At 47.4% G+C, this 18326-nt stretch overlaps 1 protein-coding gene across 1 annotated transcript in view; it reads left to right on the top strand.

The window, feature by feature from the left end:
* VPS13D (vacuolar protein sorting 13 homolog D) overlaps positions 1-18326 on the top strand; it is a 254821-nt gene that overhangs the window by 168376 nt on the left and 68119 nt on the right. Inside the window, exons 64-65 of the mRNA XM_080800390.1 lie at positions 360-494; positions 1574-1741. Of these exons, the coding sequence (XP_080656516.1) occupies positions 360-494; positions 1574-1741 (303 nt within the window). The remainder of the gene's footprint in view (positions 1-359; positions 495-1573; positions 1742-18326) is intronic.

Genomic DNA, 18326 nt, shown 5'->3' with positions numbered 1-18326 from the left:
CATGTTTGTTGTGTTCATTTTGGGGGAAAAAAATCATTGAACTGTACATTTGGTTAGTGTACCTTTCTATATGTGTGGTTAACTTCAGTCAAAAAAGGAAAATTCAACACAAAACAGACCAGAAAGAATTATGCTGTGAAGCTAGAAGTGTTTATTTCTATGTGATCTGTGTTACTTTGGTGACATGTATATTTTTTGTGCATATTTTGCTTTTGTAATTATAGGGAACATCCTTATTTATAAATATCAAAACCTTGACTCTCATTGGAAAATTGAAAGGACTTGTAACTTAACATGGAATCCAAAATTATAGGACCCCGGAAGGCCATCAAATGTCATTTCCTTTCTTCCCTAACTAGGCCCTAAAAAGTACCTTGGGATTTCCACTGATTCGGTTTGAGGACGCCGTGATTAATCTGGATCCATTCACTCGGGTACATCCCTATGAGACCAAGGAGTTCATCATCAATGATATCCTCAAACACTTCCAGGAGGTGAGCTTTGGAAAAATACTTAGTGGCTGGAGCATAAGCAGAATGTTTGTTTTGGTGGTTTGGGAATTTTGGTTACTAAGGCATTACTACTAAGAACCCAGTTAAACATTTGCTGTGTTAGGGGTCAGGTCACAGCCCGTGAAGCCCGTACACATTCCGAAAATCCTGAAACAGTGTATTTGATTTATGAGCTGTTCGTCTTGTCCCTCACAGAGCTAGTCTCAGGGGCTTCCACCAGATTAGTCACAAGTCTTAAGGGTTTAATTGAGGCTTTAATGATAACACAAAATACTGTGACCTCTCTATTGACTGGGCATGGGCCTACTTTGAACAACCCCCTCAGTGTTCTTGGAGCCTATGAGATCCTGCCCTAGAGTTGAACTTCAAAATTTTCTTATCAAGTTGGACATTTTCCATTTTGTATTTATTATCCAGACTCTTTGATAAAGAGATAAGTCGCGATCATATCAAATATATTAACTGTCAAAGTTAAAATATATTCTATCCTTGCTTCCTTTTCTCACCCCTCCCTCCCACCTCCCTCCTTTCCTTCTTTGCCCCCTTCCTTGACTTTCTTAATTGGTGATTTTCCCATTAAACTGTGAGGACAGTGTCGTAGCAGATAGTCCTGGAATCTGGAATCAGCGGAGGGTTGCTTGTGCCCTCATGATGCACCGTCCCCTCTGCCGATTATGAGGGGAACTACGACTCCACTCTATTCCCTCATTTTCCTTCTAGAACTCTCCTCCTGTTGCTGAGTTCCCTATTTGTAGGAACAATGGGGAGTGTGATGCATATGCTAATAATATTTGTAAAGGGTCTTTCCTGTTTCTTCTTCGGAATGGCTTTGAGGCGCATTTCTGAGTACTGTGAGTCGTCTCTGGGGTACGTGCATGGGGAGAGCTTGGGTGGAGCTCGTGGAAGGTTAGGAGCTGGCAGTTGATGAGAATTAAGAGGTCATTGTGGGTGTTGATGCGAATAGAGGAAGAGACAGATGTCTAACCTTTTTGCTTGGGACAATCTGCCCGCAAGCATTAGCAGGTGCTGTTTTCATCTCCTCTGTCTGCCCCATTTCACAGGAACTCCTCAGCCAGGCAGCTCGGATCTTGGGATCTGTGGACTTTCTCGGCAATCCCATGGGGCTGTTGAATGATGTTTCTGAAGGGGTTACTGGACTGATAAAGTACGGAAATGTCGGGGGCCTCATCAGAAATGTCACACACGGCGTATCAAACTCTGCCGCCAAGGTAAGGAAAGAAAGGTGAAATCCATTGTCGCTGACCTCAAGAGTGTTCCACGTCCCCGAGATTCTGTCGTAGCCATGAGGCTGTGAGGAGTCACAACACGTGGGCTTGGCTTCATTACCCACGGCCGCTCTGTGCACCTGGCGCCAGGTCCGCTGAGTCCCCCACGGTTAGGTCATCTTCCTTGTGTCCGCCTCTGCTGCCTCTTCCCAGGCTTCAGTTGTCCCCTCCCTGGGTCACTGCACTAGCCCCCCGACCCGCTGGACTTCACGGCGGCCAGCACGATGCCACCAGAGTGAACTCACTTTCTATAACCCTAGGATTTGGCCGTGCTCTTCTCCTGCCTAAAATCTACCAGTTCTTTCCCACAGCTTCCAGGAGGGAGCCCAGCCTGAAAATAGGCTTCTAGAGCAGTGGAAGGAAGGACAGTGGTGTAATTCTCTCGGGTCCTGCTGTCTGGTTGGCTTTTTTGTTCATTGGCCTCTTGTTTGGTGGACATCTTGTTATTCTGCAATTTATTTTTTGGCAGGGGCTCACTGTGTGAAGCGGGGAAGGGCGAAGGTAATTGGAGGGGCTGTTGCTCTTTGGCGGCATGCGGGAGGCCCCGCCTGCCCTCCCCTCTGCGTCAGTGCCGCAGACTTTCCTCCTAGAGATTGACCTTCTCTCGAAGGAAGTGCTTTGAGATAGCACCTGTGCTCTCTGCGTCTTTCTGGGCCCGTGTGACAGGGACAAGCTCGCGCACCTGCGCCGTGGGCCGTGCGGCGAGCAGCCGGCTCCAGCGAACAGAGGGTTTAATGGTGCCACGCAGGGGGTCGTCGTGAAGGGCCCGTGAGAACGTGGGCTGGGCGGCACTTCTGTACTGCACGGCGATCCTGGTAACGGCAAGTGAAAGCTGGGGACTTACTCCTGTTTTCCAGACTTTTCTAGAGAGGATCGTTCTTCAGTCAAGTCAGGTAACATTCAACAGTGTGCTCTCTGGCTTGTGGCTCAAAATAGGCAGCAGAGAGGCAGGAGAGACTTTCTAAGTCATGGTTGGGCTTCAGAGTCTGAGTGAGCACGCACGCTTTGGCCTTGAATCACTGCTCATGCAGACCTGGGACCTTCACCCCGACGGCGACAAAAAGCATCACAGTGGTGGCCCAGGTTTCCCTGGGTCTTTTCAGCTCCTCAACTTGGTATAAACAAGGGCACTTAAATATTCAGTTGTAAATGCCCAGCTGCGAGGTTTTATTGAATCTGATGAAATTCTCGTTAACATAGAGAAGCCTCCTCGGTTTTCTAATTACTTTCTTGGTTTTTGTACCCATGGGCTTTGCTTTTTGGGGAAGAAATGCACTTACGGTTTACTGAGATACCTTCTTCAACCTGGAATCAAAACGCACCGCCCTCACAGGTTCATTGTAAGGATAAAATGAGATAGCATGTTCTGAAAACCAAAAAAGAGAGACTGGACAAGAGAAACAGGTTGTCACTCTGACTCTTAGACACTCAGACGTTAGCCACCAGGGAACCATCAGTGCCCCTGAAATGAAAGCCACCATGTTCAGTCTATGGAGGAGGCAGGTGTCAGGCACGGAGTGTGGGAGAATCAAACTCCCTCTGGGCCAGTTTGGCTGTTAGGGACCCTCTGTCGTTAACCTTTTTGATGAGAATGAAGAAGTTGGAAACTTGCCTATGGCCTCTGCCCGGGTGAGACCTTGTGCAGGTTTCTCTGTGACATCCTGGTGGAAAGGGTTGGCCCTTGTTTTATTTTCCCTCATTCATGGAAGTCTCATGTATTTCTTGGTTCTTCTGCTTCCCCTGGAAAAATGGTTTTTGAAGCCTGCGGGTCCACACAAGAAGAGAACTTACATAGGAATAAAGAGCAAAATGCTCCTTATGCCAAAGCCTCACCCCCAAATCTATGTGAAGGTCCGGGTGACCCTGATCAGGCATTTTATTGGATATCAGGCTTTATATCGTCATTGGATTTGTTGGGACGCCTGGGTGGCTCAGTCAGTTAAGCTGCTGCCTTCGGCTCAGGTCATGATCCCACGGTCCTGGGATCGAGTCCTACGTCCGACTCCTTGCTCAGGGGGAGCCTGCTTCTCTCTCTGCCTCTGCCTGCCACTTTGCCTGCTTGTGCTCTCTCTCTCTCTCTCTCTCTCTGACAAATAAATAAATAAAGTCTATATTGTCATTGGATTTGCATAGAGGACTGCCTTCCAGGGTCCAGGGCTTCTTGAATGGGAACCATGGTCTCTGTGTGGTTGGGGTCCTTCTTCGTGTAATTCTTTTGCCTCTAGTAAGCTAATCAGTGTTGGCATCAGAGGGTGCTAGTCAGAGAAATTGCTGTGTAAATTTATTTGGATACCAAGAACCCTGGGTGTGTTTAAAAAAAAAAAATTAGTCCATATATCTAAGATGAGAAAGCAAGGAAACTGAACATTACCATTTCTTGTTGGAAATGGTATCTCCAGAAGCCAGGTCTGTCAACTAAATACCCACTCAGGTCACCTGTGATTCTGTATGTTTGTAGTTTGGCTGAAGGTCTCCATTTTCTTGAAGTTTTGTGGGTTGAAAGCAGACCTTTAGTTTTGCTTTGGGAGCATGTTTTGTTTGCTTTTGGGCTTGCACGACAGGAGTTGAAGGAAGTGCAAATGACCACAATAATCAACTGGTGGCCTGTGGGAAGCATTTCTTTAACAAGTGCCTGGGTTCTCATGATTAAAGGAAGGGGCCGGAAGACAAAACTGCATCTCCCCAACCAAGCCCACCAGCCAGCCCCACTGGGCTGCAAAGACCAAAGGGCTTTAGCCTTGGTTCATCACACTCCAAGTGGAGTGGAGAAGCTCCATAAACCTCTTGAAAATAATTAGAAATATTGTATATCTGTGTATCTTCTTGGAGCAAGAATCTGAAGTTTTTATTGGCTTATCAGAAAGGATTACCGCTCCCCGAGATCATCCAGCACTTTTGCTGACGTAGGCTTGTGCGTTGGAGGGGAGCGTAGGGCCGGCTGTTAGGGATACCTGGGTTCTAACGGTATGCCTGCCTTTAAATAATCTTTTTTTCTGTTAATCTTGAGGGCTGTGTGTGTGTGTGTGTGTGTGTGTTTTAACCTCTGAAAAGAGGATGTTAATCTCCTCCTCCCACCCCGCCCTGGTCCCATTGACCTGAAGAACAAAAGAGAGAAGGTATGTGAAAACCCAGTGAGAAGTTAAAAGGAAATTTATTCAGTCTCCTAAGAAGGTAATGGATCTGCAGGTCTTCCTTGTCTGTGGATAGATGGTTTGAATTATTCACAGCAGATTTTTTATTTCAGGTCCATCATATCCACTCCTGGAATTCTTTGTTACAGTTTTAACTGTTATTTAATTTATGTAATATTAGCCTCAAAGAAATAAGACTGGAAAATAGTCTGTGCCCTTTGTCCCCTTTATTTCTCTAAGCCTTTCTTCTCATTGTCCAACCCCCAGAAATCTGCTTATGGATTCCAAATCTAAGGCGATATGACTTAGGGATTGGCCACCAAGCTGTGAGCCTCTGTTCTGTGACTCCCTTGCCTAGATCTTGGCAAAAGGACTCTAAGTCTTCAAGTAGAACCTCAAAGATCTGATCCCCTTCCAAAGGCCATGACAAGACGATCGCTGCCAGACTCCTTTCCAGGAATAGGATTTATTTAAGAAAAGCATAGTATTTCAAATTCCAGAAAGGAGGAACAGGTTTCTTTCTGCGGCATGAACTCCAAAGAGCATCCTTTGGCCTCATCAGGTGTCACACGAGCATCGGTAAGACCGTCTCTTTCAAAGCCAAAGAACTGAGGTGAGGCCCATTGCCTCAATTCCCTCTCTTCTGTGGATTCTAATTTTCTTCTGTCTGTGATTATCGTGTAATAGTTTCATATACTTACAGAAAATTTTCATAATTATTCTAAAACAAAAAAAGTTTTTTTTGTTTTCAGAGAATTTCAGATGTCAACCATAGAACAAATGATTCCGTTCTCTTCCCTAGCCCTGTAGAAGCTCAGTGTTTGCTTGGAACAGCTGCTGTTCAGTCTTCCCTCAGGAAGCCCAGAGCTCCGTGATTTCTTCCAGCAAAGGGCAGGAACACTTCTGATCGTCACTAAGGGAACCCCTGCTCTGTTCTGTCTCGCTTTCCATCCCTGCACTTGTGTCTTTTATCAAGGCGGTGTGGGATACTTTGGATCATGGGTACCTTTTTGATCTCAGGCATCTTTTGACTTAGGTTTACAAATTCAAGTATTTTAATAACTTTCTCTTTTTGACTGTATTTTCATCAAAATCATTAGATACTAGAATTCATGGTTCGGTACTCACTGTGTGTTAATTTTGCTGGTGACCTTTGCGTTTGTGTGGTGGGCTCATTTCTTTCTCTCTTGCTTTATGGCATTTGTTTCTACCCAGCCCAGATTTCCCAGCTCAAATCCTGCAGATCTAAATTTTTGCCAAGGAGTTGGGGGTTTTCTGTTGGTTTTTGGTTAATACATCTTATTCTGTGTCATTTTCATCATTGTTTTATTGTTTTAAATCAGGTCAGTTTGTTACGAATTAGATACAGACCTAATAGTTTTACATTGTTCCTTGGCGCAAACAGCTTTAGTGGGGAAAACGATGGAGGAACAAGGTTGAAACACCCTGCTTCGTTATGGAACCCATACTAATTTATTAACATTCATCGACCGCCTTCTATTTGTCAGGCCTGAGATAGAACCAACAAATATGTTTGTTAACCATTGTCCTTCAAATCAGGACACAGGATCTTAGAGAGTTTCGTAATTTTTTCAAGGTCACACAACTAGAAATGACAGGGGTGGATTTGGAACCAAGTTTAGCTAAATCTAAAGGCCTTGTGTTTTTTCCCTATAAGATGTTTTTCCTTTGTGTCTGTGAGGCTTTTTTTCAAGCACTGTAGAGAATATAAAGAATTAGTTACTGCTGACTTTCCACCAGAAGCTTATTTATTATCTGACATCACTTTGTTAGCTGGTAAGGAGGCTGCCATCAGATCATCTGTGTCACAAAGGAGGCCTTTCGGAAATGGTGGCGGTCATGGTCATTTTCGTGTTAGATTGGTCATGACCATCACCATCTCTTTGTGGGTAGTAAGAACCTTGGAGATTGCAAACATGGTTTTCCTCATGTGGTATCATTTCGTCATCAGCATAACCTGCTCAGCAGACAGGATGGACAGGATTAGCCCCTTATAGAAGTGAAGACTCGGAGGCCCAGCGAGGGAAGGTGACTTGCCCAGGGTCAGTCGGGTAACGGTGGGGCCAGGACTTTTGAGATCTTGCTAATGGCTCCATTTGTTCTAGACATGCTTCTCTATATTAAAAAAAAATTAAAACAACAAGAAAAACAAAAACAAGAAGCCCTGCCCAGTCTTAGAATGAACTTTGATAGCTTCTAGGAAAACCACCTGAAGGTAAATATAAGCAAGTTACATGAGAGAGAGAGAATGAGAGAGAGAGATGGGTCTGTGTGGATAGCTCAGTGGAAAACTTAGCTAGGACTTTAGGTAATATTTTATTCCAGTTCTTCGGTCTCTGTTCGGGGTACAGTGTGGTGGGGAGCCACTTGCCTTCCAAGAGAACATTCACTGGCCCTTCGTGCCCAGGAGACCGGATCTGGGGCAGAGTGGTGATCCAGCGGACAGTGATTTCCATGTCCCTGCACCGGAAACCCTCAGCCAGCCTCTGCCATCAGCCAGTCTCCTGTTGTATATACTGGGATTTGGTGAGGGCAGAGGGGTCCATCTGCCTTTTGTTTAAGAAACAGCATTTGTTTGTGTTTGTTTTGTGGGCAGTGGATTTATACGGCTCAAGCCAGACTGAGAGCACTGTTTACTCAAGGCAGAAGTTTTATCTTTGCACAAAAGAATGTACTGAGTGCCTGCCTGCATGGATTCTGAAGGGGAAAAGGCAATTTATGACTTGTATCTGTTTTTGTCATTATGTATGACTGGTTCATTTTATACTTGAGCTGATTATCCTCATAATAGCTTTTCCATGTACCTATAAGCATGTAATAAGTGAATGCCTTCTTATAAGTGTTGGGGTCTTAGTGTATTTAAGTTGGCACAAAACTTTAAGTTAAATGAAATTCAATTCAGACAGCGCTGAATCCCTTAGAGAATGTAGAGTTTTCTGTTTTCACAAAGACTTTGATCTAAATAAGTCACCCAAGGGATTTCTTTCCCAGCCAAGAGGAGGTGTCTTCAAGTTGTTGTATATAGAGAAATGACTCAAATTCTTGGCAACAGAGTTTTCGTTTTATTTTCCTCTGATAACCTGGAATGCGAAAATGATTCCTTTAGTCTGAGCTCTTTTTGGTTGGAGGCAAATTTTAGATGCTGAACGACCCATACGTGATCTCTCCTAACTTGGTCAAATCTCATTTATCTATGGGAATTGGAAGTATGTTGGGTGGCGTGAGAATCGCATGAGTGACCAGAGTCCCCAGGTGTCCCCACTATACTTAGCAGCCTTGCTCATGAAGGCGCTCAGGGAATAGGGTCCGGCTACCCCCTCTTTTCACCCTTAGCAGGCAATTCAGTAGCCAGAAGCAGCGGGGAGATGATGCTACGGTTAAAATTCTATTTTTGAAACCGAGAGACTGGAAAAGTTCACATTTGTCTTGACGCCCTAATAGTAGTTCAGTTAGGAATCAGGGCCTTAAGTTATCTTCTTAGACTTGAGCATCTCGTATTTCAGAGGAATCCACTCTGTCTTCCAAAACTGCAGTCTATGTGGTGGAAAAGCATGTTCAGTTGCTAAATTGAAAAGGCAGGAAATATTTGTGTCCCCCAAAGAATAGTGGTTTTCTACCCCAGTGTAAACATGGTGAGTAAAAGAATAATGTGTTCAAGTTTTCTTGGGTTGACTGGTTCCCCTGGAGATGTGGGGCTGCCTCCCTCGTCTGCATTTCAATATGATTCATACAAGGATTTGCCCTTTCCTGCAGAGGTGAGGACCATAACCCATGTTGATAAACACATGAAGGACAAATCAAATTCCGATTCTTGGCAGGGAGAGGTCAGAATACTCACTCTGTTTGGAAGGTCTTTTCTGTTTTCCTTTACTTCTTTCTCCCTTAAAATTGTTATCTCCAGAAGGCTCTCTCCATCTCAAAGGAAAGCTGATCGCCAGTGTTTTCTTCGGGGAAGGTGGGGACTGCTTGGTCAGTATCATCCTGAAAGATCAGAGGGGGATGTGGGTAACACAGCCTGCATTTACGAGCAGCTCCCGCATGTCAGGTGTGGGACCGTGTCATCTAATTGTCACAGGCACCCTATAAGGAGGGAGGGGCTCTCTCTCGTACAGATGAGAAGAGCGAGACCACAGTGGTCAGTGACTTTGATTAAAGCTTAACAATGAGTTGAATGTTGGGAGCCCAGATATTTTCCTGCCCACCGTGCAGCTTCACACATAAAATCCTCTGCTCAACCCAGACCATGGAGAAGCTAGAACACAAGTTGCTGGAAACGAAGTCATTTAAGAGTGAAGCTCAAACCGTTTTCCATTCCTTTCCTGCTTCAACCCCTGCGTATTGGTGCTTGCCGTTTCCCAGCGGCGATCCCTAGGCTTTCGGAATTAGTCTTCACTATCCGGGGATCCCTAACCTCAATGAGAGGCCTGAAATGGGAGAAAAGGACCGAAAGAGTTGTCTTTATCTAAACAGAAACTGTATGGACTCAAAGGCTTTTGAGTAAGCTGACTGTGCTCTCTCGCACCCACAACGTGCTTGACTCCAGGTTGACTCAGATGTGCGCAGCGGAGCGTGTGTACGGCCCTTGGGCCTGGCCGCTGTCCTGATTGGGTAACAGTCCGGAGCTTCGGGCTACCTCCCGGGTGCCCCTGTAGCAGTCTTTCCCTAAATGTTTGGGAATGGTCATTTCCGTCTCCTGAACCTTGCTGCTTTTGGCATTTCTAAGCCACTACGATGTCATTTTAAAGCAGAAGATTTGATTTTTAGCATGGAGGATGTGAAAGAGGGGAGAGTGGTGCTTTTCCCTGGAAATTGAAGGCAGAGCGGAAACTCATTTTCTTTCCTACTCCTGTCTGTTCTCGCCTACCCTTTGTCTCTGGACAGCTGTCCAGGTTTTGTAGAGATTCTATCTCTGGGTTCTGTGAGCAGCTGGGCTTTTCTGGGGCTTGGTGATACCATCGCTTGGGTCAGGAAGCCCACCGGAGAAGGCCGGGGGCAGTGTCTTGTCCCTGAGAGCAGTCTGGTTGATTCTACTGCTGTTCCACGGTGTGCTTCTTGGAGGAAAGAAGAAGTAAGATTAACTTCAGATTTAAGCCTTCCTTGCTGGGATAATAATACTACTGCTTTATCTTTATTTTGATTTTTAGTTGTTGATGCATCATTCATATACTTGTGACCCTTTCTATAAGCCTGAAACCAGACCGACAATATTATTACCACCACAATGAAGAAACTGAGGCCCATGGAAATAAGTAACTCACCCAGGATGGGTCAGACAGAAAGTAATAGAGCTTTGGACTTCTTCCTTGGTCTCCTGAATTCTAGAACATTGCTGGACAGGACTTCTTGAATCTTACCTGATAGTATAGAAACTGACACGGACTCTGTATTAGACGTGGTTTTCTACCATCGGTGTTGTCTGTGAGCCTTGGGAAGCAGGGCCCCCACCCACTGACCCACAGAGAACACAGGTGGAGAAAAATGTATCTTTCCCTTCTAGAGGCTTCTTGAATCGTTCATTAACCGTGATGCTGTTGGTGTGAGACATCTGGGAATCTTGCGTGTGGGAGCACACAAACAGAATGTGTGGTGAGAACAATTCTAAGACCAGAGTTTTATGGTGACGTGGGGGATGGTGGGGTGAACAATTTAAGCTTATGTCAGGACATTACATTAAATAATTTCTGCAGTGTTGGAGGCGAGGAGCAATTCCCCGTGAGAGACCATGAAAGAAAAAGAAGGTCCTTTCAGAAGGGGTCAGGGTCTAGCTTCTTCCTAGGCTTTCTTCGTAGCCCAGTGATGACATATCCAGGCTTCTTCTTTTCAACTACTCATTAATTTATTCAAAATCAGTGATTGTTGTCCTGTGTTAGATATTGAAGTTATTACAAAGACAGTTGGCAACAGTGTCTGCCCTCAAGGAATTTATGATCAAGTAGGAATGATCAGCAATATATATCCAGACTTTGTATTGATGGTTTTAATTTCAAATTTCAGGCCTAACTCTTCAGAGAGGCTCAGCATGTCCCAAAGTGGTGACTCAGGGGCACGGTTAGTCAGTGGATAATAGAGTCTCGCCACACCTACCTCAAACAGGCGCGTGGGAAAAATGGCTTCCCCTTTTCTTTGCTAGTAAATGCCAGTGGGGAAACCTTCCCATGCGGTTTCTTCTTCGTGTTTTGTTTTGTTTTGTTTTCAAGATTGATTTATTTGAGAGAGAGCTCGCAGATAGGGTTAGGGGAAAGGAGAGGGAGACCAAGAGGGAGAGAAGCCAGACTCCCCGCTGAGTGCGGAGCCCTACACGGATCTTGATCCGGGGACCCTGAGATCATGACCTGAGCTGAAATCCAAGAGTTGGGCACTCAAGCGACTACACCATTTCTTCCGCCCAGTGCCATTTCTAAGAACAAGGAAATTTCCTAGTTTGGTACAGGAGGACGGTGGAGATAAACTCCAAAACCAGGAGCCAAACTGGGGAGTTCCAGTAAAGAGTGAATGAGAGGAAGCTGGCTGTCCAGGTCACTTCCTATTTCCCTAGTCACGCTTGCTCCCCATCCACCTTTGCACTTCTGCTCCTAACTTTACCTGTTTGGAATGCCCTCCTCTGCGTCTCTGGCTAAATGGCCTCAAGTCTGTAAGGTCCAGTGCAAATGCCCTGACAGACTGTCCCCACTCTGCGTTCCAAGGGCACTCTGTGTTTCCATTCAGGCGGGGACCACGTTTGCCCTTGGAAAATAATAGCCAAGTGTGCATGTGTCTCACACGTCCCCTCAGCAAACATTTATCATTGTCAGGGGTTAGGTGCTGGAGAGTGAGATTTACAAAAATCTGGGTTTTTGAGGGCTAGGGAACAGGTAAGGCAGACAAGTAACTAATCATAATGTCGAGAGAATGGGTGTTTCACCTGGGGTCTGCGCAAATATTTGCATTTCTATGAGGCCGTGCTCTGGGGGCTGAGGGACAAGAACACTGTATTCTCTTGTTCAAGGGTGAGATGAGCTAGAGCACCCTGAGGCAATTGTCTGCGTTCCTGTGTGTCCCCAAGACTTAAAGCTCCCGAAATGCAAAAGATCTTATCTGTCATTGGGGTGGGTTTTTTTGCCCAATTCCTCTGTGACAGCTGTGAATCTTTGTCACAGGCAAACTGAAGAGATCCAGGCTGTGTCCCCGGGTGCTCTCCTCTCTCTGGAGTCATCCACCAGCATGTTCACGTGGTGTGCGTTCAACACACGGTCACCGACTAAGTGACATTCCTGCTGGAGTTTTTGTATCATTGAAGTATTTTATGGCTTTTAAGTTTATGTATGACTTTCTTCCCAAACACTTCCAAAGCTGACTGAGATCCAGAATCGAGCTCCATGGATAGAAACACTGAGAGAAAAAGGCTGCTGACTTTCGGGGCCCCCTCTCCCCTCCCCATCACTCAGGGTCTAAGACATCCGCCGGGATTGGAGGAGGCCAGGCACACATTATAGGAGCCAGCCCAGGCTCTGCTAAATGTATGAGGAAGCCTTGGGAAACGGTTATGGGGGGAAAGAAGGGGGAAACCCTGTCCCTCTTAATCTAATGAATTAAAATAATATTTATGGGAAATATCTGTTTGCTTTATTAGAGGAAGATGTTTAAGTAAACATTTCCTGCAAGCCATTGAATTTATACAACAACGCATTGGTTTGGAAGCAATGGCTTTCGGTGTTTTAACTGAAATGAAAATTAAGCAGAACATGATTCCAAACAGCCCATTGTTTCAGCTTTGTTGCCTTTGAATGTTTCGAGGCCGGATATTATGGCCAGCGGGATTATATTTTCTTCACTGGTAACTTGAAAATTGGCAGGAATGATGCCAAAGTTCTAACAGAAGAGCTACGAATAGCTCCTTGTACTCCTATAGAAATGTAACCTTTGCAGCATTCTCTTGTTATTATTTGATCTTCACAAACTTAGATGTTAAAGAGCATTATTTGCACTTGACAGAAGAAGAAATTGAATCACAAAGAAGGTAACTGACTCCTGGGGGACCCGCAGGGGGCTTCCAGAGGAGGACTGGACCCTGGGCTCCTTCAGGGCGCCAGGCCCTTTCCCTCAGACCTCTGGCTGCCCTAGAAAGCACCATTTCCCCCTCGGGAATTAAAGCCCGTCTGTGAGGTGATTGAACCCTGCAATGCGGGGCCAGCCCGGCAACTGTGACAACCGCTTCCCTTTAAGCGGTGGGAGAGTCCGTTAAAAACACGTTAAGTGGTTTTGCCAAAACCATGCAGTCGGTGCTGGTGCCCGGGCCTCACGGCTGTCAGCCCACTGCTGGTCCCCGCCAGACTGTCTTCCCAGTGGAGGGCCGGAGGGCCGGAGGGGCTCTCGGACGCGGGGAGCCAGCTGTGGACTAGCCCAATGGCATGCGAGCCTCCAGTCACAGCCCTGCCGAGAAGCAAAGCCGGACCCCACCGGCCCGCTGCTGCCTGCTCGCGTCCGGTGGCATCAGCAGGGAGAGTCTGTAGGATTGCTGCGGTACAAACCGAAAAATCAGCAAGACGAATCGAGGTGCCTCAAAGAACAAGGTACATGGAGAGAGGAAAATTCTTGGGACTGAACACAAGGGAGGATTTGCTGCTGGTTCCTCTTTGAAAGATAAAACATGATAGTGAACCAGTGCCTAATTTGGGTTTGACCAAGAAAAAAAAAAGCTCAGTGAGAAGACACGTTTTAGTGATACTTCATATGGTAGCTTCACTCTCTCACCTCTCCCCTTCCGCGGAACGCCAGCTTATATTCTTCCTGGGAGAGGTCTCGAACCTACAACTCTCGTCACTCTTTCCAGCTGAGCATCCCAAAGCTAGCTCTTCCCAGGCTCCAGCCTGTAACGCAACCTCTGATACATTCAGAGGCGCTCCGGGAACACAGATCTGGGAAAGAATTTGCAGGTCAGCCTTTCACCCTTTCAGATTACAGATGGAGAAACTGACACCCAGTCAGTTTCTCACAGCCAGGTAGTCGCTGGGCCACCTCTACCAGTCAGGCCTTCTTGGCTACAAATCTGGTACTGTCTTTGAGATGGGAGTCGCCAGCTTGTGGGGCCTGCTTCTCGACCTTCTAGAAGTGAAGGAGAAAGAAGTAGTGGGCCCTGATGCTGGGTACGCTTTCTCAGCATTCTCCGGGCTGAGTTGGTCTGTTTGTATGTCTGTCTCCACCTTTGATTGAGCTCCTTGAGGACAAGAGACTAAGTCCTGTTCATCTTGGTATTTTTAACCCCAAGCGCACCCACCGTGCGCGGTATGCAGAAAGCCCTTGGGGGCTTGTTGAGCCAAACCAATCTGTTTTGTGTAAAGGTCAGCCTGCCCCGAGCAGGAGGGAAGTACAGCTCCTTTGAAGGGCCTGGGATCACTGGTCCTTCAGCTGCGTCTCATCCAACCAGCACACGCAGGCAGAATCGCACCTCACCTGGAATCAAAACAAGACCTCCCCCTCCCACAAAACACAAATAGGGAGACCCCCCCAGCTGCATGTTAGATTCAGGGAGCACCGGGTGAGATGAGGGGGCAGAAAACTTGGCTGGGTACGTGGTCTTTGGTTGATGGCACAATTAAGGCAACTTCGTCAGTTACAGTGGATTTCTTGGAATTTCTCTAGATGTTCATATGTTTATCTGCATGTCGTTCATTACGATTGTTGTCACTGGCCTCCTTCTAAAGTCTGTGTGAGTTAGGAGAGAGGGAGGGGAAAGAAAAGAGGAAAAGGGAACCTTCTGTACAGATTCTGACCAAGTGAAGAAACCGGGGGCTTGCTGTTCCTCTCCTGGAACACCGCGGGTAGGACCGTGTGTAGTCGCCCGGTGCCCAGCAAGCCTGAAAGAACTCGATTATGAGAACACTTTGATCTGAACGTGTGCCTTTTCTGAATCCTCCTTCCAAGGGGGACTAACTGCTGCCCCTGGCTGCCAGGAACAAAAGGTCTTTGGACCTGAGCCCCGTAGGTGCTGGGAGTTCGCGCATTGCCTTCTGGATAGCCTGGTCACCCTTCCCTCTCCCGTCCGGCCAGGTGGCATGTGGACAAGGGGACAAGTGAGCCGGTGGGGGGGGGGGGTGGTTGGTGAGGGTGGAGGAGGGCCTGGATGCCCCCTCTGCTGGCTTGGTGGTGGGGTTGCCTGTCACTGGGCTGTCACCGTCCTAACCAAAGTAGGGGCCTGAAACCGTCCCTTTTTGCCTTTTTACTTTAATCTGGAACACTTTAACAAAACAGTGGACCAAATGGTGACTGAGTCCTGACCCTTCTCCAGGCCACATGTAATCACCCTCTTTCTGTCTCAAAATCTTCATCTGGGGCCAAGCCCTCAGTCCCACAGTAGAGCTCCTCCACTTGCTCGCCAGAGCAAGATTGCAAAGAGTTAACACTTTTGCTTTTTCGGAAAGTTATCTGTGAAGAGTATTAGTTGTTTAATAAAGCGTGCCTGCCCTCCCGATGAACCCGCCAGTGACTCTGCAGCTGGGGTCATCCCAAGTTCACGCGGTGGACTTTTGACTGCCTTCTGTGTCTGTGAAAACAGTCGGCAGCTCCTGCGGGGATCATTCATTCAGGCCTGTAACACAAAACTGTTGCCAATGGGCACCTGCTGGGCGGCTTCCCAGGAGGGCTGGGAGGGAGATACCAAAGTCATCAGGCATCTGCAGAGATAAGAGCAATGGGGGGTCTGCTGGGAGCCCGCTCACCGGGCTGCACTTAGAGCCCACTGCCTGGCCAGCAGGCTGGTGTCAGAGTGTATCAGGGAGCCGGGGCAGGATAGGATGTGAGCTAATTAAAGGCCTTTTACAAAGAGGAGTAGAGTGTGTGTTTGCGTGTGTGTGTGTGTGTGTGTGTGTGTGTGTGTGTGTGTAGGAGCGTTGCGGGGGGGGGGGAGGTCTGGAGTGCATTCCCCAAATTTCTAGCACATTCTTTATTCCTTTCTTTTATCCCTCAAAACAGAAGAAAACAAATTAAGAGCCTGAACATTTGGTTATTACTAAGCTCAAATCATCATCCGTTCTGCCTGATACTCTCGGTTTTAGATGCTATTTTTATGGAACTACATAGACCAGCAAAGACAGATTGTCCACGTTTTCCCAGGAGACATCCTGTTCTTGAAATATGGTAGGCTGACTGCTTGAATTTTGCCCTTCCCCCCTCACCCCGTTTGACACATCTGGGCCCCAAAGTTCCTTCTTGGAACGACATGCTCTAGGCTTTCCCGTGTGCTTGGAAAAGCCCATTGCTGGCTGTAGGGGGCGCTGCAGGGAGGGTGAGTCCGCTAGTGCTCAGGGAGTGCTGACAGCGGGCTTGCTGAGGTGGTGGCCCCGTGGCGCCGTGTGGGGGGTGCCGTGTGGGGGGTGCCGTGTGGGGTTTGCCGCAGGGCCTTGAGCACGCCGCGAGAAGTGCCAGCACAGTAATGCGTTTTACAGTCAAACTGACTTAAGAAAAAGTCACCTGAAAACGTTTGATTTACTTGCTCTTTTGCTTGTTTATTTCGCTTGTATATCCGCGCTGCAGCAGTAAACTAACCTAGTTAGGGATCCAGATGCTTTGAAGTCTGTTGGTATTTTCTTCCTGGGCCTGATAATGATACATTTCCTGAAAGCAGTTTTGTTCCCCTACAGCCGCAAGCCTTCATTGTATCATTTCTGATACAGTTCTCCTAAGCTTGGCTGTGTCAAAGAAACATTTAGATCAGTCTTGTACTACATGGTAACAATCCTAGGAAATTCCAATCAAAAGCCAACAGCCTGCTTCCTTCATTTCTGGTCTGCTGGTGTAGCTGGCTTTGTCTGTGTTCTGATAAGGAGTAACCACAATGTTAATTTTGTATTTCCTTGCCTTTGTCTCACTTAATCTGTTCCCAAAGCTGACCGTCCAGGAGGCTTGTTCACGGTCACGTGACTCACGAGGGCGCTAGCCACAGAGGAGTAATTAGCCTGACCGCGGGAAGTGTGTTCGCGTGTTCATGCTAGGAGGGCTTAAAATCTTGGTCACACTTCTCTTCCTCAGTATCGCTCTATGGAAAACCCAGGAAAGACGCCATTCCGATGACACAATGGAAGGGAATTTTGAACCCGAGCTAGTAGCCGAATGGGTCGCTTGAAAAATGGGACTGGCTAATATTTACTGCTCCTTCCCTAAGTGCCAGGTGCCCTTCTGAGTCCTCACATGAACTGACTTGTTTAATCCCCACAATGACCCTGTGAAGTATTAGTCCCGGTTTATACACAAGGACATGGAGGCTCAGAGAAATTAAGTAACTTGCCCACAGCTGTGAGGAGAGCCCGGGCAAGAGCTCAGTTGGGTTCTCTGGCTCAGAGCCCGCGTTCTTGGCCCTGCCCCGTGCAAAAGTCATGGCCTGTCTAGTGGTCTTCGTTCTTGGACCCTTCTGCAGTATGAGACCTGCAGGGATTAACCATGTGAAGCTGCGTGCTCAAGGGGATGCAGAGAATTTGAGTCACAGTATAAAGTCCTTTCCTGCGGTGCCCTCTGTTGTGTCATTAGCTCTTCTGTGGGCACGACACCACCCAAGCCTGAGCATGTGGCCGCCAAGCGGGCAAGGCTGCAACCCTGTCCCAGATGCCTCGTGAAGGCGTTTCACCTTCATCCTAACTCCACAAGCAGAACTGACCGATTAGAAAGTTAGAACATAATCTGACGTTAATAAATGTATTATTTATTGCATCTAAACAAGAAGTCACAGCAAAAAACCGCCAGGCTCTGTCCTAGTCACAGAGGAAACAAACAGGAATAGAAGTTCTTCCGTGCTCAGGGTCACAGCCCAGCACAGGAGAAGGTCCTGTGAACAGATGCGTACAAGAAGGGGCGCCTGGGTGGCTCAGTGGCTTAAAGCCTCTGCCTTCGGCTCAGGTCATGATCCCAGGGACCTGGGATCAAGCCCCGCATCGGGCTCTCTGCTCAGAAGAGAGCCTGGTTTCCCCCCTCTCTGCCTACTTGTGATCTCTGTCTGTCAAATTCATAAAGTCTTAAAAAAAAAAAAATATTCTGGGTGCTAGGACAAAAGTCTGTGTGGGTCCAGTGGGTGCTAAAGGAGGGGACAGACTTTTCAACCCAGGGCAGGGAAGGCCTGCACAGAAGATGAGATGCTTGTGGCGAATCTTGAAGTCCAAGGAGATGTGGGCCATGTGGACAAGATGTGGGGGAGACAGGCCCCAAAGGGCCCACAAGGGGCAACCCAAACAGGGGGGCTCAGGGATGTGGAGCGGTGGCACTCGGACGACAGGCCGCTGGGGCAGGAAAGTGTGCTGCTCCGTCATCTGGCCTCGTTAGGGGAAGACTGGCTCGCTGTTCCCTCTCCCTTTGTTTCCCTTCCTCTCTCCCTGTACCAGGTATCAGGGAATCCCAAGGGAGAGAGGCCTAAT

Source organism: Martes martes, assembly GCF_963455335.1.
Source record: "Martes martes genome assembly, chromosome: 4".
Lineage (NCBI taxonomy): Eukaryota > Metazoa > Chordata > Mammalia > Carnivora > Mustelidae > Martes > Martes martes.
Note: the sequence above shows the minus strand (reverse complement) of the source record. Positions and strands in the feature narration are given on the sequence as shown.